At 35.6% G+C, this 23,813-nt stretch overlaps 1 protein-coding gene across 3 annotated transcripts in view; it reads left to right on the top strand.

Moving 5' to 3' along the window:
* Positions 1-23,813, top strand: part of Csmd3 (CUB and Sushi multiple domains 3) — a 976,820-nt gene that overhangs the window by 897,960 nt on the left and 55,047 nt on the right. For all 3 annotated transcript variants that reach the window (XM_038342099.2, XM_038342098.2, XM_042055667.1), the window contains 8 exons: positions 700-888; positions 1,253-1,399; positions 2,938-3,126; positions 13,002-13,187; positions 13,736-13,930; positions 15,552-15,725; positions 18,320-18,493; positions 22,386-22,559. In XM_038342099.2, the coding sequence (XP_038198027.1) occupies positions 700-888; positions 1,253-1,399; positions 2,938-3,126; positions 13,002-13,187; positions 13,736-13,930; positions 15,552-15,725; positions 18,320-18,493; positions 22,386-22,559 (1,428 nt within the window). The remainder of the gene's footprint in view (positions 1-699; positions 889-1,252; positions 1,400-2,937; positions 3,127-13,001; positions 13,188-13,735; positions 13,931-15,551; positions 15,726-18,319; positions 18,494-22,385; positions 22,560-23,813) is intronic.

Below are 23,813 nucleotides of genomic sequence, written 5' to 3'. Positions count from 1 at the left end.
GTACTATTTGTTCAAATATAAATTTATATGAACCCAAGATAAAAATTCATTGGCTCTGGGTGGGGCTAGGAGAACATAAATACATTGTTTTGTCATTCTAAGAATGTACTGTTTTGAAGAAGCAATATGACTGGAGAATTTATGTTTTAGCCAGCATATAGGAGCCAACATCAGGAGCTGCAGGATACCTGGTCACTGGGAACCATATAACGTCCTTATGCCTAATCACTTTCCTGAGACCAGAAAGAAATTTCCATAAAATAAGCCTTGAGACAGTGATATTTTATTATTGGACCGTGCACCCTAGAGGGCTGGAAATTGAGAATGAGAAGAAATTGAGTTGAAATAAGGAAAATAAAGTATGGGCAATATATAGATAGCGAGTCAGAGGAAAAGAAAAAAGAGCAAAAAAAAAAAATAATTAGGGATATGTGAAGAAGTAAAAGAACTAAACACATTGTCTTTATATATTTATTTATCATAAAGAAGGCATTTTCAATGTAATGGAAAGAAGAAAAAATACAGAAAATTTTTAGGCCTCCATGATATATTTTACACAACACCTTAAAAAATGCAATCTAACACAAATTTCAGCTACTGTCTTCTTTTTTGTTCATGAATGTAAAGCAATCATTTGGTATTAAAAATACAACATCTGTGTAAATTTTAAAATATTAGTAATGATGCCTTCTTTCACAGTGCTCTGTCCTGCCAATGAATTACGACTGGACTCTACAGGAGTCATACTGAGTCCTGGATATCCTGACAGTTACCCAAATCTGCAGATGTGTGCCTGGAGCATCTCAGTGGAAAAAGGCTATAACATCAGCATGTTTGTAGAATTCTTCCAGACGGAAAAGGAGTTTGATGTTCTTCAGGTGTATGATGGTAACCATGGGTCATATTTCCTGGATATTCACAAATTAAGTGGAAACACGCTAACCGTACACATAAATGTTCAGTATAAACAACTGCTTATGCTACTTTTATCTTATAGATATTGTTTTAACCTCATGGACTCCATTCAATATGAGAATTATTGTTTGTCTGATAATTTTTATGCATTACAGTTTAAAGAAATCATTAAAATGCTTAGGAAAATCATTTTGTATTAGGTTTCCCACACTGATAAGGAACATTGGATATAAAACTACTTTAATATTCCATACTATTTTAAGCATACAAACACTGAAAATAAATGGGAATGCAACTATTTATTCATATCTATATTCCATTATTTTCTCTCCTTTAGGACCAAATATTCAGAGTCCGGTGCTTATTTCCCTCAGCGGAGATTATTCAAATGCTTTTAATGTAACAAGCAATGGTCATGAAGTATTTCTTCAATGGTCGGCAGATCATGGCAATAACAAGAAAGGCTTCAGGATAAGATACATTGGTAAGTGACGTTTAGAATTTTAGCAACTATCTTACTTCTGCAATTGTTCGTTTACCCCTTTCTCCGTTGGACTTTGCTTTGCTGCCAAACCTAGCGAAGGACGTCAGGATTAACCATACCCCAATCCACCCTCACCTTCTGAGGGTGACCTCTCAGCGTTCCCTAATTCCCAAATCTCAGCTGGGATCTCCAATTGCTGATATCTCGGTGGGAACCTCCAGTTGCCATGCACCGCGCCCCCGTGTCTGCGTTCGGTGCGCTTTTACCCAGTTCGTGAGATTCGGGCAAGGAGCTGGAGGTTAAAATACAGAGACACACAGAGACAGAGAGACAGCGACACCGGTCATCCTTAAATTCCCCAAGAATGCCCCCTTTATTGTGTTCAGGGGCAAAATATATAGAGATAGCCATGCCCCAGCCAAACCCACCAGAAACCACTCTCCTGCCATCAGGAACTCCTGAAGGTCTCGTGCTCAGAGCAGCTGTAGGCACTCAGATCAGGGGATTACAAGAAATTCAGGATCTGGGATCTCACTGCTCCCAACAGTGGAGACTATTATTAAAGAGTTAAGATGGAATTAAGAGTTAAGATGGGCTGGAGCGATGACTCAGCAGTTAAGAGCACTGACTTCTCTTCCAGAAGACCCAGGTTCAATTCCCATCACATACTTGGCACCTCACAGCTGTCTGCAACTCCAGTCCTAGGAGATCTAACACTCTTACACAGATATCTATGTAGACATAAATGCAGGCAAAACACCAATACATATGAAATAAATATAAATAAATTTAAGTAAAGCTCAGCAGTTTAGAACATGTATTGGCCTTGCAAGTGTCTGTATTATTTTTGTATGTTATCTCACAACTTTCTGTATCTCCAGTTATAGGAGATGTGACACCCTCTGTTGATCTAAGCTTGTAGTAGTCACATGTTTAGTGTACATACAAGCATGCAGACAAACACTTATACACAGAAAATAAGATAAACAAGTCAAAAACAGACAGAGAAATCTAGATAATATTCAGTTTTAAATAAATAAGAATTACAGACCCTCTATTTATGATTTTTGAATAATTTGGAGTAATATCTCCGTGCCTGAATTACATTCTGTGATGAAATTATTCCCCCCCCATCCTTTAATTAATTATCTAAAACATTAGTGACTTCTTGTGGGGGACTCAAGTGTGATTGGGGTACATTTTATGAAATTCCCAAATAATAATAAAAATATATTGGGGAAAAAAGCTTATAAGGTATTTCTTGAATTTGGTGATACATCACAGAGCTTTTGGACATCCAAAATACACTGAAAAGCAGGACATGTAGATGCCCGTAATAATTGTGAGAGTAGGGGTAGTCAAGCATCCTGCAAGCCATGTGAGTACACATTTTAAAAGAGATTAAAATATACAATCGCCATTGAAATAAAACAACAGTCTTACTCTTAAGTCAGCATTGATCACATAGTTGTTCATAAGCTTGGATGACAGAATGTCTGGTTGTTGATTAAGCAGTGATCACTCTTTCCTCTGGAAAGCCTTCTACTGCAGCACCCCCGAATCGCCGCCACACGGATACATCATCAGCCAGACAGGTGGACAACTGAACAGTGTGGTGCGTTGGGCCTGTGATCGAGGCTTCCGACTTGTTGGGAAGAGCAGCGCTGTGTGCAGAAAGTCCTCCTATGGGTATCATTCGTGGGATGCACCAGTCCCTGCCTGCCAAGGTAAAGTATCTTATCCCCAAACAGAAACAGGCATTAATAAATGACTGACCTTATTTTTTTAAATGTTAAGCAGAAAATGGACATTATCAAGTATACGTATTTAGAAGCAAATCATAGAGTCATTCCTGGAAATGGATTCATTTCCATAAAATTGACTTTGAGAGGCACAAAGTGTAATTACTTTTCTTGGATGTTATATGATTAAGTTGCCATATGCTTTTTTTTAAAAAAAAAAAAAACTATTTTATCCACAAACACAGTTACCTTGTAGAGAAAAAGAAGATGGAAATTGAGTTAGTGTATATGAAGGTAGTACCTAGAATATATAAGAACATCATAGATTTTAGTTCAACACCACAGGTTTTTGTTCTTTGGGAAAAATTATGAGAAAAGCTTTAGGTGATATCTGGTTATTTTCCTCTTTTGTGGTTTTGTGATTCAGCAGATCTCATTCTCATTTGTAATTTCTTTTTTTTAAATATTTATTTATTTATTTATTTATTATGTATACAATATTCTGTCTGTGTGTATGCCTGCATGCCAGAAGAGGGCACCAGACCCCATTACAGATGGTTGTGAGCCACCATGTGGTTTCTGGGAATCGAACTCAGGACCTTTGGAAGAGCAGGCAATGCTCTTAACCTCTGAGCCATCTCTCCAGCCCTTCATTTGTAATTTCTTAAAAAACAGAAACACTCTGTGATATCTGGATCTTGTGATAACAAAATGACAAACTTGTTAATCAGAAAATATAATGTAGTGGAGTTCTTGAATTAAGGTAGTATAATTAAGTCAATATAAATTTAAACTATACAAAATAATGGCATACTACTTAATTCTCTACCCACCTTTCTGCCTAGGAGAGGGTTTCTCTGTATTGTCCTGGCTCTGGTGGAACTCTCTTTGTTGACCAGGCTGTCCTTGAACTCTGAGATCTACTTGCCTCTTCCCTTCCAAGTCTTGGGAATAAAGATGTGCACCACCACCATTTGACTTAAAATGCATTATTATTGCATATATACATGCAAAATACTTATATATACAAATATATCCACATAAGCGTACATATGTAGATGCATTATAAATTATGTTATGTATATAATCTAGAACATAAAAACAAATAATGGGTTGTAAATAGCATCTACTTTGAGAGAGAGCTTATAGAAAGGCTGACTGTAGAATTGGTCAGTTTCCTGAGGACTAGAAATCGCCACACAACTGCAATATTTTCTTGTATTTACCTAAATTAAAGTTTCTGATTTATGGGAAATTAGCTCATATATATATTGAAATATATAGTGAAATATATAGTGAAATAATTGTTGTTTCCTTATCCTATCAATGGAGAAAACAGTAACCTAACTGTTAGTTTTCTGGGTAACATCATTTCTCTAGCAAGTTAACAGAAGCAGTGACATTCAAATTAGGAATGTTAAATTAGGAGTAGTGTACTGAACGTCAGTGTATCTACCTGCCTTTGACCAATGAATAGTAGAATATGTCTTTATTGTAAGGGATTGTTTTTGCTATCCAGGGTTTTTCATTTTTCCATATGAAGTTTATTGTTATTTTTTCAAGGTCAGTGAATAATTGTGTTGGAATTTTGATGGGGATTGCATTGAATCTAAAGATTGCTTTTGGTAGGATTTCCATTTTTATTATGTTGACCCTATCTATCCAAGAACATGGGAGATATTTCCATTTTCTGGTATCTTTAATTTTTTTCTTCAAAGACTTAAAGTTCTTGTCAAAGAGATCTTTCACTTCTTTGGTTAGTGTTACCCCAAGATATTTATTTGTGGTTATTGCAAAAAGTGTTGTTTCTCTGATATCTTTCTCGGCCTCTTTATCATTTGTATATAGGAGGGCTACTGATTTTTTTGAGTTGATCTTGTATCCTGCCACATTACTGAAGGTATTTATCAGCTGTAGGAGTTCTCCGGTAGAGTTTTTGGGGTCGCTTATATATACTATCAAATTATCTGCAAGTAACAAAAGTTTCATTTCTTCCTTTCCAATTTGAGTCCCCTTGATCTCTTTTTCTCTCTTTTTTTTCCTATAGTCATAACTTTAAGAATGATGTTGAATAGGTATGGAAAGAGTGGACAGCCTTGTCTTGTTCTTGATTTGAGTTTCCATTTAATTTGACATTTGCTGTTGGCTTACTGTATATTGATTTTATTACATTTAGATATATTCCTTGTATCCCTGATCTCTCCGAGACCTTAATCATGAAGGGGTGTTGAATTTTTCACATGCTTTTCCAGCATCTAATGAGATGATATTATGGGTTTTTTTTTCAGTTTCTTTATATGATGGATTACAGTGACAGAATTTTGTATGTTGAACCATCCCTTCTTCTATGAGACGGAGGTGACTTGATCATGATGGATGATCTTTTTGATGAGTGTTTGGATTCAGTTTGCCAGTATTTTATTGAGTATTTTTACATCTATGTTCATGAGGGAGATTGGACTGTAATTCATTTCTTGGTTGAGCCTTTGTGTGGTTTCGGTATTGGTGTAATTTTAACCTCATAAAAAGAGTTTGGCAATGTTCTTTCTGTTTCTATTATGTGAAACACTTTGAGGGGTATAGGTATTAGCTCTTCTTGGAAGTTCTGAAGTTCTGTTAGACTTATGCACTAAAATCACCCATACCTGGGCTTTTTTTTTTTTTTTTTTTTTTTTTTTTTTTTTTTTTTTTTTTTTTTTTTTTTTTGAGGCCTTTGACAACTGCTTCTATTTCCTTGTTCACCTGTTCTTGATTTAATTTTTCTATCTGATATCTTTCCAGAAAATTTCCCATTTTTTTTTACATTTTCCAATTTTGTGGAGTACAGCCTCTAGCCTCTAGCTTGTTTCTATGCTAGTTCCTCCCCTCTCCAGCAGGAGTTGGTGAGCTCCCATTAGTTCAGGTAAGCTGTTTCAGTGGGTGTCCCCAGCATGGTCTTGACCTCCTTGCTCATATTCTTACTCCTCCCTCTCTTCTACTGGACTTTGGGAACTCAGCCCAGTGATTCATTGCAGATCTCTGTGTCTGTTTCAATCAGTTACCAGACAAAGGTTCTATGGTGACTACAGGGCAAGGCCAGTTTGGGCACCTTCGCCACTATTTCTTAGGGTCTTAGCTGGCATCATCCTTGTGGATTCCTGGGAATTTCTCTAGTGCCAGTTTTCTTGCTAGCCCTATAATGGCTCCCTCAATCAAAGTATCTTTCTTTGCTCTCCATCTCTGTCCTTCCCGCATCTCGACTATCTTGTTTTCTCAAGTTTTTCTCCCACTCCCCTTCTTTCCTCCTCTTGAGTTTTCTTCCTTCCTCCTCTTCTCCACTTCTCTTCCCCTTCCACCCTCCCTTGTTCTCCCATCCCAGTGCTCCCAATTTTGTCAGAAGATCTTGTCTATGTCCCCTTCCCAGGGGATCTATACATGTTTCTCTTAGGGTTTACCTTGTTACTTTACTTCTGTAGGGCTGTGGACTATAGACTCGTTATTCTTTGCTTTAAAGCTAGTATCCACTTATGAGTGAGTACCTACCTTGTTCATCTTTCTGGATCTGGATTACCTCACTCAGAATGTTTTTTCCCTAGTTTGATCCATTTGCATAAATTTCAAGATGCCATTTTTTTTTCCTACTTCATAGTACTCCATTGTAAAATGGACTACAATTTCTTTATCCAGTCTTCGGTTGAAGGGCATGCAACTTGTTTTCCAGGTTCTAGCTATTACAAATAATGCTGCTATGAACATAGTTGATCAAATGTCCTTGTAGTATGATTTAGCATCTTTGGGTATAGACTGGTATTAGCATAAAAACAGATAGATTGACCAAAGGAATGAAATCAAAGACCCGGATATTAATCCACACATCTATGAATACCTGATTTTTGGCAAAGAAGCTAAAATTATACAATGGAAAAGAAGAAGGCATCTTTAACAAATGGTGTTGGCATAACTGGATGTGAACACGTAGAAGAATGAAAAAAGATCCATATCTATCTCCATGTACAAAACTCAAGTCCAAATGGATTAAAGACCTCAACATAAAGCTAGCCACACTGAACCTGATAGAAGAGAAGTGGTAAACAGCCTTCAATGCATGGGCACAGGATACCACTTCCTAAATATAACCCCAGTAGCACAGACAATAAGAGCAACAATAAATAAATGGGACCTCCTGAAACTGAGAAGCTTCAGTAAAGCAAAGTTAGTAAGACAAACAGGCAGTCTACTGAATGGGAAAAGATCTTCACCAATCCCACATCAGACAGGGAACTGATCCCCAAAATATATAAAGAACTCAAGTAATTAGAAATCAAAATTCCAAATAATCTGGTTAAAAATGGCATATAGATCTAAACAGAATTCTCAACAGAAAAATCTCAAATAGCCAAAAGACACTTAAGGAAATATTCACTATCATTATCCTTCAGAAAAATGCTAATCAAAATGACTCTGAGATACCATCTTAAACCTGTCAGAATAGCTAAGATCAAAACCAGCAAAGACAGTGTATGTTGGAGAGAATGTAAAGTAAGGGGAACACTCCTCCATTGCTGGTGGGAATACAAACTTGTACAACTGGTCTGGAAATCAATATGGCAATTTCTCAGAAAACTGTGACCCAACCTACTTCAGGATCATTTTTTCTTAAGAGTCATTGGGAAAGGAATACTTGATCTCATGATATAATAATACTAGGAATTAAAAGTATTGGAAATGACACTAAATCATATATACTTTAAATGAACATTAAAGTACCTTAATATTTATACTCACTTTATAGGTACAAAATTTTTTATGAGTATGTTTTTTTAACATATGTATGTATATATACATATAATCTTTACATAATCAAAGGTTTTATTTTACATTAAGTTTAATTGTGTGTCTGTGTGCCTGTGTGCCTGTGTGTGTGTGTACATGAATGTGTGCAGGTGAATGAAGGTATTTATAGATATTGATTGCTTTGGATGCTAAAGCTGGAGTTTCAGGTGGCTGTAAGCCTTCTTGTCATGGCAATCTGGAACTCTGATTCTATTTCCAAATGACTGGATTTGCATTAAAAAAAAAATCATCTGTAACTTTCTGAAAATATCAATTGCTTCCCAAAGTCAATGTGATCATGTAACTAATTTTAGGCATATAATATTACATTTCACATGTTATATCACATTATTTTATTTTTAATTGATACTTTTATATTATAATTAACAATTTGAAGTATAGTAGAAAGGAAAGGTATTAACCTTGTAAAATTACACAGTATTTGTTTTCAAAAACACCTTTGTCTTTCTCACAAAACTGATCTCTTATTTTCATCAAAACATTTAAAAAGATTATTTTGTAAAAATGCGTTTGTTGTAGTTTGATGTATGTGTTTAAATACTTCTAAGTAAGTCACTGGAGATGCTTTTCAATGTCTTAGATATCCTAACATTTACTTACATGAGATTTAGTCAGACAACATGAACAAGTTATAACTAGAAAATTTCTTTGGCTCTCTGTGTTGGCATTTCCTTAAATAAGTTTTTCTTTTGGAATGTCAGATAGCCACTGATTGACAAGCATACAGGAACCAATGTTAAGATCAGAACAATTCCATTCCATTATACAACTAGGCACTGTTGTTATGAGGTGTTGGGACCATTTGGGGTCCTGGCCTTCAGCTGCTCTTCCCTGCTAGAGCCTTCTGATTCTAGTTACTAAAAGCTGTGCCTTGCCTAGAGGATCAGAGGATAAGGTTTTCACCTGTTGGCCCACTTGACTGCTGGGTATTTAAGCCTCCATGGTGCTATTAAAGAAAGGGCTTCTTACCAGTGATTAGATGTCCGTGTGTCTGTCAGTCTCTGTGTGTGTGTTGCACAGAGTGCAGACGGGAGACGCAGTGCGCAGCAATGAGGAAGCAGTGGCTTTGCAATCCTTGCCCCCCCCCCCCGCCCAATATAGTAGCTTCTATGGATTACTTGAGAATTTCATACAATGCACCATGATCATTCCCGTTTTCCATTCCCAAGTCCACCATCCCACCCTTGTTCCCCCAGCAAAAAAAAAAAAAAAAAAAAAAAAAAAAAAAAAAAAAATATACCAAGTCCAATTTGTGTTGTCCGTATACTCATCAGAGCATGATCAAGCTCCCATTGCCTTACCCCTTGAAGATAATTGAGTCCTTCCCACTCCGAACCCTATCAGAAGCTATCACATATGAAAAGCTAGACTTCAGCATCTTTCTCTCAATTTTAAGGACTCTCTTCAATGGTTTCCTGTTCAGACTATTTCTTTTATTTCTTTATGCATTTATTTATTTGGTGTTAAAAGGTTGTCACAAAAGCTTTCTATGCCTCTCATTCTAAATTCTGAGTCTGCTGTCGTCAATACCACTGCAATGGAAGTGTGTAACAGCCAGTGACATCATGGATCAAGGACTTCCACACAGCCGCTGGAGGCTGCATGAAACACAGTTCTCAACATGTTCCCTGGTGCCAGCCCTGATCAATGACATCAACATGATCTTCAATGGCAACACAGATAAAGAATATCAACATGGCCTAGAATGCCTGAACCCAACTTTTCCTCTGATGGCAGTACAGATGACAAGACCTGCAGCAGCAACAGGAAACACAGACACAAGGATGGCCAAAAGAAGCAGTACGGACCATGCTGGTCTTTCCAGTGGGCTTAATCAAGAACATTAGCTATTTTCCATCTTGGAAATCTTATTGTTCTATAGTCAGAGTGATCATAGCATCTGTGTGGGCAGCACATTCAGGGCACAACCTGCAAGAACTCTAGGCTGCTGTACATCAATCACCCTCTTAGCCCCGCTATGAATTCTGTTTTGCTGGCATTCTGTAGAGAAGTAACCATGACAGCCTCAAAGGATGATTCTCTTGAACATATTGTATTCAATCTTTTTTTTTAAAGTTGGGATGTTGTATTAGTCAAATTCCTTTAGAGGACACACACACATAATATAATATTACATAAAAATAAAATACATATTATTGGATTAATACTAAGAATTTTTGTTGTATTGAATTTAGTAAAGTCTGATTCATTATCAAGGCTTTATTAGAGTGACTTTAGAGGCTGTGGTCCAGCTAGTCCAAATTTTTTCTAGCAATGAAAAGTTTAATAATTGAGTTGTTTTTCAGACCATGGAGCTGGATACTTCATCTGGTCTTTGGTCCACATCAGTCTTGAAGAAGTAGATTTTAATATCAGTGAGTCAAGGGTGAGAACAAGTAGGGAAAGAGAGACACTCAAAGCGTATCTTTAGAGACACACATCCTCCGAAAGGCCAAACCTCCACATCATTGCAAACAGTTCATTAACTGGGACCTAAGCACACACGTGTATGAGCGGTATTTTCATTCAAACCATCACAGAAGTTAAAACTGAGCTACCTGCGAACAAGATAGCTGTCCAGCCATTTGACTATGGCATAGTGTATTCAGCCATAGGTAACCAGTTTCTCTAGACATATAAGAAATTTATACTATTTAACTACATTTATTTTATTGTAACCTAGATTCAATAATGTGTACGTGTTCATGTTTGTGTTCTTATGCATGTATGTGTGTTCATGTGTCTCATGTGTCCTTTCATATGTATTTGTATTTGTGAGTATAAGTGCATGTTTGTGAGTGTGTGTGTGTGTGTGTGTTCAGGAAATACTTGATCTTTGGCAAGGAGTATTGGGGAAGGAGGGCTTATTTAAATTATAATTACCCGCATGAATATGAGAAAATATAAATATTGATGAAAGAGATATCATGGGACCATTTACTTTCCTAACAAAGGTTAGAGATTTTGTAATGATAGAAAGGATAAAAACATAATTGTTTGAAATTGCTTATGTACTTACTTGATTCAGTGTTACTTTTCTATTCAGAATCTTTAGGTCAGAAAATTGCAATAGATTATTTTGTAATGTTGATTCTTCTGTTAAGTTTTAAATGGTTTGTATTGACTTGACTAAGTTCCACTCATTATGTTCCATTCCTGTATATACATAAATTAAATACATGATAGATTTTACAAAGTAAAAAGGAACAAGTTTGCTCTGAATTAAAGGACTGATAAACAGAAATGACCTTCATAATATTTAAGTAAAATACACTTCTCTGTACCTTATATATTTTGCTACGTTGAGAAAAGTAAGTCTAGAATTGTTGCACAAATTCTAATTGGTCTTAATAATAAAAACCTGGAGTCAGATATCAGGGTAAATACTAACAAATTGAGAAGTAAAGGAGCCAGTCATTAGGGTGACCTTTTACATCTCTGGAATCCTCAGACCAAAGTGGCCAAGATCCTGACTCTGTGAATCCTTAGACTGAATGCTTTGAGCTTTGTCTCCTCCCGCCTTACATTCCTCTCTCCGTCCAGTAATGTCATTCTTTTCTCCACCTTTCTAGTGCTGGGATTAAGGGCCTGTGACGTAAAAAGTACTGTGATTAGAGGTGTGAGCCACCCCTGCCTGGCCTTCCTCTTCCTCCGGGTTCCTTGGCTCCAGAAGGAAAGGTTTTGACAGAGACTTCCCATTTTGGACTGAGTCTTCTTCCAAAGTCTCTCACTCTCTGCTTAATGACAGGCTGTCAGTCTCTTTATATGTCGCAGGGGGAAGCTCTCTGATGATGGTTGTGTTGTTTTTTATTTAATTTTTTAAATTTCTTTTTGAAAAGTAGAGTTTGCTTTTTTTAGGTCCCTGGGCTATCTTCTTGGGTTCTTGGTCATCCAAGCAGTTGTTGGGTAGTGGTTTTAACTCATGAAATGGGCTTAACATAAAATCACACATTGGTGGGTTAACCCCACAAGGTTTGTGCTATCATTGTACTAACACATATCGCAGGCAGGATACCAATATTAATTGAGTCTTAGGGGCTGAGTAAAAGAATTTTATTTTATTTATGGTTCTAAGTGCTGTCAGACATTGGTTGAGGTAATTATATAATTGTTTATCATCTAGGAAATGCTGATTGTGTATGTGTTAGACAAACATGGACAAGAGTCAGTATGTAGGATTTCTGTATAGTATTTTGAAAGCAACTGAAGTGGAATATACATGTAAATAAATAACTTTGACAACATAGCATAGAAAAACTAATGCTCACCTAAGCTAATGTGTTGTAGTTTAAAACTAAGCATCTAAAATGAAATTTAGAAAGTTTATAGTTATCTTTGCAAGAATAAATCCTGGCCTGCTATTTATTGAACAAGTCCCACATGCACTCCGCTCTCATTAGTGCCCATCACACATTGTGGCTATTCTTATGACAAGGAATAAATTTTGGTTAATATTAGTCTTTTTGTGTTATTTCTAGAGAACATAGAAATGAAAATATCTGATCTCCTACCATAATGTTTAATACTTATTGATTAGCACTATCAAATTAGGCAATCTAACTCAATGCTGTGCACTGAGCACTAACCACACATATATTTAACTGACTTGTATTCCTACATAGACTTTATGAACACTAAAACCAAAATAGATGAAGAAAAGCTGAGAGGCTGAGACACAAACGTAGAATGGTATACAGAGCCACCACCTTAAATTCTTATTATCAGTTTCAAATAAATTATTCAAAAATACAATTCAGAAAAGCTCTTTTTGTGATCTATTGTGAATTTCTTTTTTTTTTTTTTTTCTTTTCTTTTTCGAGACAGGGTTTCTCTGTAGCTTTGGAGCCTGTCCTGGAACTAGTTCTTGTAGATCAGGCTGGCCTTGAACTCAGAGAGAGCTCTGCTGGGATTAAAGGCGTGTGCCACCACCACCTGACCTTAATTCCCCATGTTTGACAGTTAAAGATTTCATGAAGTCGTATTGCATTTCCTTTTGCCATAATTGTGTATGTGTGTGTTTGTTCTAGCAATTTCCTGTGGGATTCCAAAAGCCCCAACAAATGGGGGAATACTTACAACAGACTATTTGGTTGGAACCCGAGTTACCTACTTTTGCAATGATGGATACAGACTCTCATCCAAGGAACTCACCACAGCCACCTGCCAGTCAGATGGAACATGGAGTAATCATAACAAGACCCCTCGCTGTGTTGGTATGTATGATTATGGAAATGTGTCAACAGTGTGTAGTTTGTAGGCTATGACTTGAAACTCAGTACTGTTGACTTTTAAAAGCAAATCCCTGCAATGTCCTGGGATGAAAAGAAGAGTTAATAAATAATCTGTTTTCTACTATGAAAGGCTGAAGGACAGGAAACAGACATTTTACTCATGTTTAGAAATTCCAAAGTATGTATAGATATCAAATGAGGTATTTTTATTTTAGGTAATCAATTTTCATTTACTTTATAAAATGGCATTTGTTAGTAAACTGTATACAGAGCTTTAAAATATGTTTATTTTAGTAATGTTCTACTTCAATAAATGTAGTTCTAGGTTTATTTTTAATAAACTACCCTCCAAGAGTTCCTGGGGAAATAGAAGTAATTAATGATTAGTGTGGAAAAAAATGAACAAATAATATTTTGTAGAGAGCATAGCGAATGAACTAAAGCAATGGCAATATAAAGGATTTAATACACTTTGGGCCATGAGGTGGATATTTTGCCTTGTTAGCATCTTTATTCTTCCATTCGTGCAGTTGTTACTTGTCCAAGCATCAATTCCTTTACCTTGGAACATGGAAGATGGAGAATTGTGAATGGATCACATTACGAATACAAAACTAAGGTGGTTTTCAGCTGTGACCCTGGTTATCATGGACTTGGTCCTGCTTCTATTGAATGCCTTCCTAATGGTACTTGGAGTTGGAGAAATGAAAGACCATACTGCCAAAGTATGCCTTGCTTGTTTTAGAAGCTTTTTGGGGGGGAAGTGAATTTCTTGAATTATTTCTTTTTTAAAACACAGCAAATACAATGATTAGAATGATTGATTCTTTCTGTCTGTATGAGTGCTCCTTTGAGACATATTACCCAGCCTACCTTCAGAATCCTGGGCTCAAATGAGCCTTCAGAGTACCTGAACTGCAGGTGCGAATCATCAAAACTAGTGAACCAACAGGACTAATTGACGTGGAATTCCTCTCTGTGTGCAGTGAATATGTTTTATAACCATTGGTTAATAAAGAAACTCCTTTGGCCTATGGCAGGGCAGAATATAGCCAGTCGGGAAATCCAAGCAAAGGTAGAGAAAAAAAAGAGGCTGAGTATTTGGGTTTGGGCAGCCAGGAAACATAAGCATAGTCTATGTTTATAATTAATAAAATTATTCTTGTTACACATTAAGGTTTGCTTATTATGTTTAATAAATATATTGAATCAAATATCTGGTGAGAATATCTGAAAAAATCTCATTATAGCAGCTATATTATACTCATAATCATAGTGTACTTAATACTTGATGGGAAGTGTTTTTAAGTTTTATATGAATTGAATTTATTCTTTTAAAAATGAAACTACATGATGAATTAACCATTTCAAAAACCCAAAGAGTCTGTAAATACAGAAAGGATCTCTAGTTCAGGTAATCTAAAAAACATGTGATTTTAACAGCAGAATAGCAGTGTTATATGAAGCTTAATCTTTCTAGTTCTCAATTTCTTGAATAAGGAAAATATAACATTTATTTTGTAAAGCTGTTGAGATGATTTAATTTTCTGACGTATTTGATATACAGTCTAAATTCAGACTTACATTAATCTAAAGGCTATTTAGTCAAATTGAGAATTATCAGTTCGTGTGTTTGTGTGTGTATGTGTGTATATATATATGTGTGTATGTGTGTGTGTGTGTGTGTATAAGTGGTCAGGGTCTGTTAAATAAACAGGAGAGACAGTTGAAATACCACCCAACTTCCTTTGCCTGTTTCTTATTTTGTACCAGAAACCACATTAGATTAAATCATTTTTAACCTGAATCCAAAACAAATCTATTTCATTAAGTACAGTACAGACATTGGTATTTTATATATAAATAATTGGACAAATGAGAAATGATTTTTAATAAATTTAATACTACAGATAGCTAGTTATATCTAGCAAATAAGTATCTGTGGATAACATTTCCTTTTAAGCATGTGTGTTTACAGTTTTCTGTCTAAATCTCTGTGCTAGCATAGATTTTGTTTGCCCCATGGCATAAGATAAGTTTAGAAATAATGACAATAAAATAGATTTCTAGATGTTATAATAGCTTCTACCTCACACACCTCTGTTCAGTCTTCAAAGTTAAAGGAAAATTTGGGTTAATTAATTATACTCTCTCTAATCATAAAGAATAAATATTAAATATATCATATCCTTTTTCTATTCTTTCACATTCAAATTTGATTTTAAAATGTCATTTACATATTTAAGAGAATCAATTCAAAGTTAACTTAAAATATAATCACCATGCTATTTTTTTGACAAGTGCATTTTAACCATGTCTCATGTGTGTTTACTTACTGTTTTTAAGTCATCTCCTGTGGAGAATTACCAACACCTCCGAACGGAAATAAGATTGGAACACAAACTTCCTATGGCTCCACAGCCATCTTTACGTGTGATTTGGGATTCATGCTGGTGGGCTCTGCTGTGAGAGAATGTCTTTCCTCTGGTCTGTGGAGCGGATCGGAAACCAGATGTCTAGGTACGGTTTTTTTTTTTTGTGTGTGTGTGTGTGTGTGTGTGTGTGTGCTAAACCTATTTTATTTTTTTCCTCATTTTTTTATTAAAAATTTCCATCTCCTCCCCTCCTCCTCCCCCTTCCCTCCCCTCCCTTCCACCCAAACCCCCACTCCCTCCCTCTCCAAGCCAAAGAGCCATCAGGGTTCCCTTCACTATGTTAAGTCCAAGATCCTCCCAACTCCCCCTAAGTCCAGGAAGGTGAGCAACCAAACTGACAGGGCTCACAGTGAGCCCGTCCATGATGTAGAGTCCAAGCCCATAGCCGTTGTCCTTGGTTTCTCAGTCCTCCTCCACCGTCAGCCACATTCAGAGAGTCCCGTTTGGTCCCCTGTTCCATCAGTCCCATTCCAACTGGACTTTGTGGTCTCCCGTTAGATCTGTCCCACCGTCTCAATGGATGAACGCACCCCTCACGGTCCTGACTTCCTTGCTCATGATCTCCCTCCTTTTGCTCCTCATCAGGACCTTGGGAGCTCAGTCCGGTGCTCCTATGTGGGGCTCTGTCATTTTCTCCATCCAACGCCAGGTGAAGGTTCGATGGTACCTTCCCTCCATACACAACAGAAAACTGAACCTATTCCCTGAAATGAGGTGGCCACTTTGATTCATTTAGGAAGGTTGCAAAACATCAGAAGAAGTTTAATGCTAACATGTCTCACAATAGAAAATGAATAACTCTTAAAGTCAAACAAATAATGTTTCTAACAATAATCTCATGCCTTTATGGGGACACATGCATTACATATGTATAAAATAATTACCTCTTTCAAATATTGGATACTAGCATATACAACAGCAGTCAGTTGAAAGAATTTCCTAGAATTTTTACAAGCATATTAAATTCACTTTATTGGTTTGAAGAATTTCTAAAAATACAATTAGTTATATATAAACATACATTTAGATATGTGTAATGTAATTTATCTCTACATAGTTTTTCTTTTTGTTTCTCAATGTATTCGTCTTTCCCTCTTTCATTACTGTGTACTTTTTATATATTTGGTGTGTAAGATCACTTTAAAGATTTTTTCTATTTCTTTTCAATTGTTGATATGAATTATCATAAAGATTTTAATGTCCTCCTATGCTTTAAATCCTGTAGGCTTTGTACTGGTGTATCTTTGTCATTCTTATGTATAATGGTTTATACGCAACAATTTTGCTGATATTTTAGAAGAGATTTTATCTAATGATTTTATTACTCAGTAGTATATATTACTATTTTCTATTTTTTCTTATTTTGGAAATTGACTTAATTATTTTCTTCTGTCTATTTTGTATGTTTCTATATTCTTGATTTTTAGTTTTATTTTTAAGTAAAATACTACAAAATTTTCTCTCACCTTGGTAACAAGTCCTATGGCACATATCCTATTCTCCCACTCTTTCTCAAATCTAGGGCCTCTTACTTAAGTTATTATTGTTAATAAACATATCTAGATAGATATAAGTATAATTTTCTGGGTTTATTTAATATTTATTGTATGTAGATTTTTTATGGCTAGCAACACGGCATTGGATATTCATTTAAGGACTCATCCCTGAAGAAGACTAATACTTCTTCTCTTGTCAGTTGTTAATTAGTTATAGGTCTTCATCTAGGGTTGGGTCCTTGTGAGGTTCCCCTATCCATGACAGCATGCCATATGATAGTATCACTTTAAGGTCATGTTTAGGCAGCCATTTTCTTGAGATTTAATAGGTGTAGCCTCCCTTCAGATACAGAACATAATCTCATAGCAAATTTCAAAATTCTTTATCTCTTACAATCTTTCTGTCTCTTCTTCTTCAATTTCCCTGAGTCTTGATTGTAAAGATAGGGCTGTTGATGTATTACTTGTGGCTCTGCACCCATAGTAAGCTCTTCTCTGGATTTGAACATGTTTTGTCTTACAGTACTGATCTTTATCTGCTTCAGGAAGAAGCTTATTTGATGAGATGCGATGGCTCTACTTATCTGTGGGTATTATAAATGTTCAGAAAGCAGTTAGGGATTGTCCAGCTTTAGAAAAGTTTCAGTAGTAGATCCTCCTTTAAAATGCAGAATCTCACTACCCAGCAATCGCTCAGCCCGGACGTTGGATCTATCTTCTTTATTTTCCTCTTCTTAAAAAAAAAAAAAGAATGTAAAAAAATGTAAAAAAAAAAATGTTAATTATTTTACATTCTAAATAGAACACTTAAACCAGGCTTGGATTATACTCACTTGGTTGGATGTGAAGGTGCTGTGTCAAAATCCCACTACCTGAGAGATACACTGGAAGAGTTATACTAACAAAATTTTTCCTAAACACTGTTCTCTTCTTTATTCATCAATATTTTGTTTGTCAGATATCCACTTCAGTATATAGAAATGTTTTGAAACTTCTTTTAGACCACTCCACTAGACAATTGTTTATATTTCTAAATTTTTGATGTTTTCAGAATGTGTCCTAGTTACCTTTATGTTCTTTAATTCTGTATGAATTATTAAATATTTAGTAAATCTAATTATGCATATAAATAATAAGTAAAATCCTCAGTTACATTATTAAAACATTATTTGACAAATTTCAGCGGGTCACTGTGGAATTCCAGAACTCATAGTGAATGGTCAAGTCATTGGAGAAAATTATGGATACAGAGACACGGTTGTGTATCAATGTAATCCTGGCTTTCGTCTGATTGGCTCATCAGTGAGGATATGTCAGCAGGATCACAATTGGTCTGGTCAGCTCCCATCCTGTGTGCGTAAGTAAGCATGACAAAAGAAAGTAGAGATCTCCTGTATTCTGAAATAGTCAATGAATCGTGTTCACTAAACAAGATAAATCTTTTATTTTTTTTTACAATATTTAGATGACCTTGCAAATTAAATTTTATTCTGTGTTCAGGTGCACTGCTATGTAATAATCTTTCAGGATCATATAAAACTATATAAGGGGGTAATATTAAATCGTACATTCTTTATAGTTTTCATGAAGACATAATTTAAGTTCAGGACCTCAGCGTTTGTTGAAAATATTTACAAGAAAACACTTGTGTGAGTACGGCATGCTTGCAGCACGTTTGTAACGTGAGGTTGTCAAGTTGTTGACACCACTTTAACAATGTCAACACTCCTGTGATGTGAGACTACAAAGCTTTCTCTAGTGTAAATGCTTCTGGTAAATGTGTTTTAGTAATTAGGGTGCTATAGCTCCCTCATCAAATAGAATCCTGATGAGTTGTAATTAGTGGAGGAAAAGCATCAGACAGCATAGGCAGAGCCATTGTACTGATGTCAGATCCATTGCTAATTACGTCAGCTAAGTCAAGGAATTTGCTCTTTCAGCACTACATTTCATAAACATTTGAAAGTGTTTATCATTATGGTTCCCTTTAGCTTCAGAAACCATCATATTCTCAAATATATCAATAGTATATATGTGAAGTAGAACTAATATGTTGCGATATGTGATGAAAATAGTTTGACGAATATTGGAAAGTTTTCATAGCTATATTTAAAATACTTTACGACAAATATAAAACTGACTACGTATATGATTGGACATTTAAAAAATTATTTTTGAATGAACACACTCAGCATTTCAATAAACCTTTTAATGGATTTATGTACGAAATTGTGCATTAAAGATATAACGGTGCTAGAAAGATAGTGCGGGGTTCTCTTTTAGAGAACCAAGGTTTGGTTTTCAGCACAAACATCATAACTTCACAACCAGCAACTCCAGATTGAGGCTTTCTATCTTCTGTGGCCACGGCGTGCATGTGGTACACAGGCAACTGTAAATGCAAAACACCCTATATATAAAATATAAAATGAATTTTAAAAAGGATTTTGATTTTTTTTGAATTTTATTTTAATTCCTTAAATAGTTACAGCTGTGCTTGGGAGTTATCAGAAGTTTCTTCCTATAATCGAAACTTGAATTTGACCGTGGTGATATCGTTCATTTCTTTTTATTATTTATGACAAAGCACAAGAACTTTAAGACAGAGGAAGAAAGGGAAGGCAGTCTGGGCATGGCTCACTCATGTGCAAAGGGAATGAGTTACTCTAAATCAGGAAGTAGAGGACAGTGCACTGAAGGAGATTGGGCAGAAGTAGCTTTGAGGCTAGCTGGGCTGAAACACCATGAATAAGATCAAAGTGCTCTTCTTTACCATTGTTTCATGAGTCCTAAACTGATACTTGAACTCTTGGGCTAGTGGTGTACCATCTATCTGGAAATGCCTTAACACTGGACAGAATTCAACATGTGTGTGTGTGTGTGTGTGTGTGTGTGTGTGTGTGTGCATGCATGCGAACGATCCCACGTAGAGCAGAACTTTTCTGAAGTCTCATCTCTAGCAGGTGAGGGTTTAAGTCAGACGGCTTCTATGAGGCACAGCTTGAAGTGATTGTTTGCTTCAAGTGTTCCTTTTTCAGCGTTTCTCTCTCACAAGCACCTGTGCCTTCCTCCCCCATGCATTCTGCATCTGCCAAGGAAAACAGAAAAATCCCCAGCCCTGCTCCTTTCAAAGCTGGTTTTTGGAGATGAGCTTGACTCCAGAAAACACATTTCCTTCTCCATATTATTTCTGTCTTTGAAGTTTTTTGTATACATTTTAAATGTTTCACAAAAAGGAAAAGTATAGTTTAATAAGGATAATTGCATTACCTTTTCTTATTATCATTAATATCCAGATGTACATATGTGATATTGTGATCCATTTTAACTTTACCTAATTGTCCATATATTTTTAAATCTCTCCTAATAACTACCATTTTCAATTACTTACATTAATATTTTAAGAATATTGTCTAGTGAGTGGCAGTATAGACATCAGCGTCTTTCACTTGCAGCATTATAGGCTATGAACAATAGTTTTAGCAAGCTTTAAAGAAAATGTGATTACTTTAATATGAGTTAAACCATAGACTTATTTAATCAATTACTAATAAGTATGTAATATTTATAAATTATAGTATTCTCAATTTTTTAAAAAAGAAATAACAGGTGTTTCATAGGAAATGTTTTTGAGTTTTGAGGTTTTGGTTAAGAAAGGAATAATAAACATTTAAACTCATCTTACGTACAGACACATCACCACCACCACAACTAGGTAACTTAAGTAGAGCAATATTTGTCTTGTGTTTGCCCTAGATTTTTTTTTCATTTCTCATCTAAATTCAAACATGGCCAAATAATGCCACTGTCTTTTTTTTTTTAATAATTAGGACTATAAATGAGAAGAGGCCCTGAGGGGAGAAATTGTTTTTTTTTTTTTATTGATAATTTTAAACAAGAATAAGATGCAGTTAAATTTCCAAGCGAGTATGTTGACATTTACAATGTAGCTGAAGAGTAATTGCCCCTGGGTCACTTAGAAAGTACTAGAAACAGCTATAGTCTTTTCTGTACTCAATTATGAAACCTCATTCCTGGGGTGGTCTGATAACAGATTTAGTTGACACACAGTAAAACACTTCCTAGAAGAGCAGTCTTTGGGAAAATCTAACACCTCATAAAATTAATGCAAGGATCATAGCATAAAAAGGATCCAAGTAATTCTATTGAGCATATAATTTCCAAGTAAGTGTTAAATTATCAAATAATATCCAGTAAGACTGATTGACTTGAAAATAGTAGCGAGATTTCAAAGCATGATTGACGCTTCTAGATAAGCACCATGTACTGGTTCCTGTTGTCTACAATATCTTGTCTTCTTAAGACTCCAACACTTTTGTCTATTAAATTTTAATGATATTTTTTCTAAATAATATCAAAATAATGATTTTAAAATTACATTGAAAAATGAATACAAATATTGCAGCCCTTAAAATTAACTATTAAAATTACACTTGGTCAGTTTATACTTACTGCAATCATCTAGGGGTGAAAATGCATGTTACTATGTAGAATTGTTTTTTGTATTTCAGTATTATTTCAGGATATACAAAAAAGAGAAACAACATCAAACAGCTATATAGAACAAAGCAAGCATGTGATATATTAAATATATAAGGCTTTACTGAAACCTTCATAACTAAGTGGATTCAAAGATGTTTCATGGTTAAAAATGCTTAGAAAAAGCCTATCTCAGAAACAACAACAACAACAACAAAAATGCTTGTTGGACAACCATGAAGAACTGAGCTCTTGTTCCTGTAGATAGTAAGGCATAGTCTGGCTTGTGTCTGTAATCCCAGGGTTATGGGATACCGAAGGATTGCTGGGATTCACAGCCTACCAGCCTGTCAAAAGGTTTGAGCTGCAGATACAAGAAAATGGCAAAGTGACAGGGGAGGCCACCCAACCACCCTTGTACAGCTTCTGTTCATGTACCTGCACACACGTGCAAATACATGCACATGAATCTCTCTCTCTCTCTTTCTCTATCTCTATCTGTGTGTGTGTGTGTCTGTCTGTCTGTCTGTGTCTCTCTCTCTCACACACACATAACAGTCTAAAAAGCACACAATCCTATAGTGTGTTTACCTCAATATATTTTACTGATTGCCTATATCTTTATTAGTAAAAATTACTCTGCATCTATCTATACAGTAAGTGATTTTTTTACTTTGAAGTGAAGAAAAATAATCGTCATGTGATAATTGATATGCTTTACTGTTTTTCTCCTCTCTCCAATGATTTAGCTGTTAGCTGTGGTCACCCCGGTAGTCCAATTTATGGAAGAACAAGTGGAAATGGGTTCAACTTTAATGATGTGGTAACATTCTCTTGCAATGTTGGGTATATCATGCAAGGGCCAACGAAGGCACAGTGCCAGGCCAACAGGCAGTGGAGCCATCCCCCACCTGTGTGCAAAGGTAACCAGCTCACCACATTCCTTCTGGGGGCATGCAGCAGTATCTGTATTAGGTGACAAATCTTAACAGCTCAGGCAGAACAGTAGCAGATTATTATCTAATAAAACAAAAGGATTGAATATTGGTGTCCTCTCATTTCATATTTTTAATTGTTAAATTTTTCAATTTTATTTTCATCTATTTACTTATAATTCTTTTAAAAGTATAATTACATCATTTCTGTCCTTTACTCTCCCCACTTCAGAGCCTTCCATATCTCCTCCTACATGCTCCCTTCAGTCTCAATGTTTAGGGATCTATTCCTATTCCACAAATGAGTAAATACACCCTGCAGAAGCTAATCTAGATGTTTGTGTATCTGGCTTTTTACAGTATCACTTTATATTGCTTAACTAATTAAAGATTTGTCCCAAGAAAGACTGCTCCGTCTTACAGCAGTTATTAGTTCCCCTAGTTCTTTATATAAGATAGACCCCCATGACATTTCTCCCAATACTCAATGTATGTCTAGAAGTATAAGACTTTCTTTCTGCTTAATATTATTAAGCCATAGCTATTTCTGAGGGCATACATACAGTACTCAAGATCATTTTAAGTTCCTTTCTGTTCATGAGTACTGAAACATACTTTGGAATTTATGACTTTGTACTTTTAAAAAATGCCCCCGGAATTTTATGCTCTTTGTGTAAATTCTTTTAGTAGCTTACCAGATAGTAACAGATTAAAAGTGTTCTTTAGTTAATTATTTTTTCTTTTGGTTTTTTTTTTTGGTGTTTTATTTTATTTTATTTTTTTGTTGGTTTTTTTGAGACAGGGTTTCCCTGTAGTTTCTAGAGCCTGTCCTGGAACTAGCTCTTGTAGACCAGGCTGGCCTCAAACTCACAGAGATCCGCCTGCCTCTGCCTCCCGAGTGCTGGGATTAAAGGCGTGCACCACCACCGCCCGGCTAGTTAATTATTTTTAAATGAAATATGAGAAAGATAATTTTATTAAAAAAATAGTAATATACTTTCACTTTCTCTTTGGTATTCGAGAAAATTACCTTAAGTCGGATGGTTCTTTAATCTACATTTAGCATAATTCCTTTTTTCATTTTTTATTAAATTATATAATTTTACAAATTTTCACCTCCTCCCCTTCTCCCATTTCCCCTCCCCTCCCTCCTCCTAGTTAGCATAATTCTTATGGGTTACTGTGATCCTTAAAATTGCTGAAATTTCCCTGTGTTTCTACCTACACGAATTTCAGACAATT

Source organism: Arvicola amphibius, chromosome 9 (genome assembly GCF_903992535.2).
Source record: "Arvicola amphibius chromosome 9, mArvAmp1.2, whole genome shotgun sequence".
Lineage (NCBI taxonomy): Eukaryota > Metazoa > Chordata > Mammalia > Rodentia > Cricetidae > Arvicola > Arvicola amphibius.
Note: the sequence above shows the minus strand (reverse complement) of the source record. Positions and strands in the feature narration are given on the sequence as shown.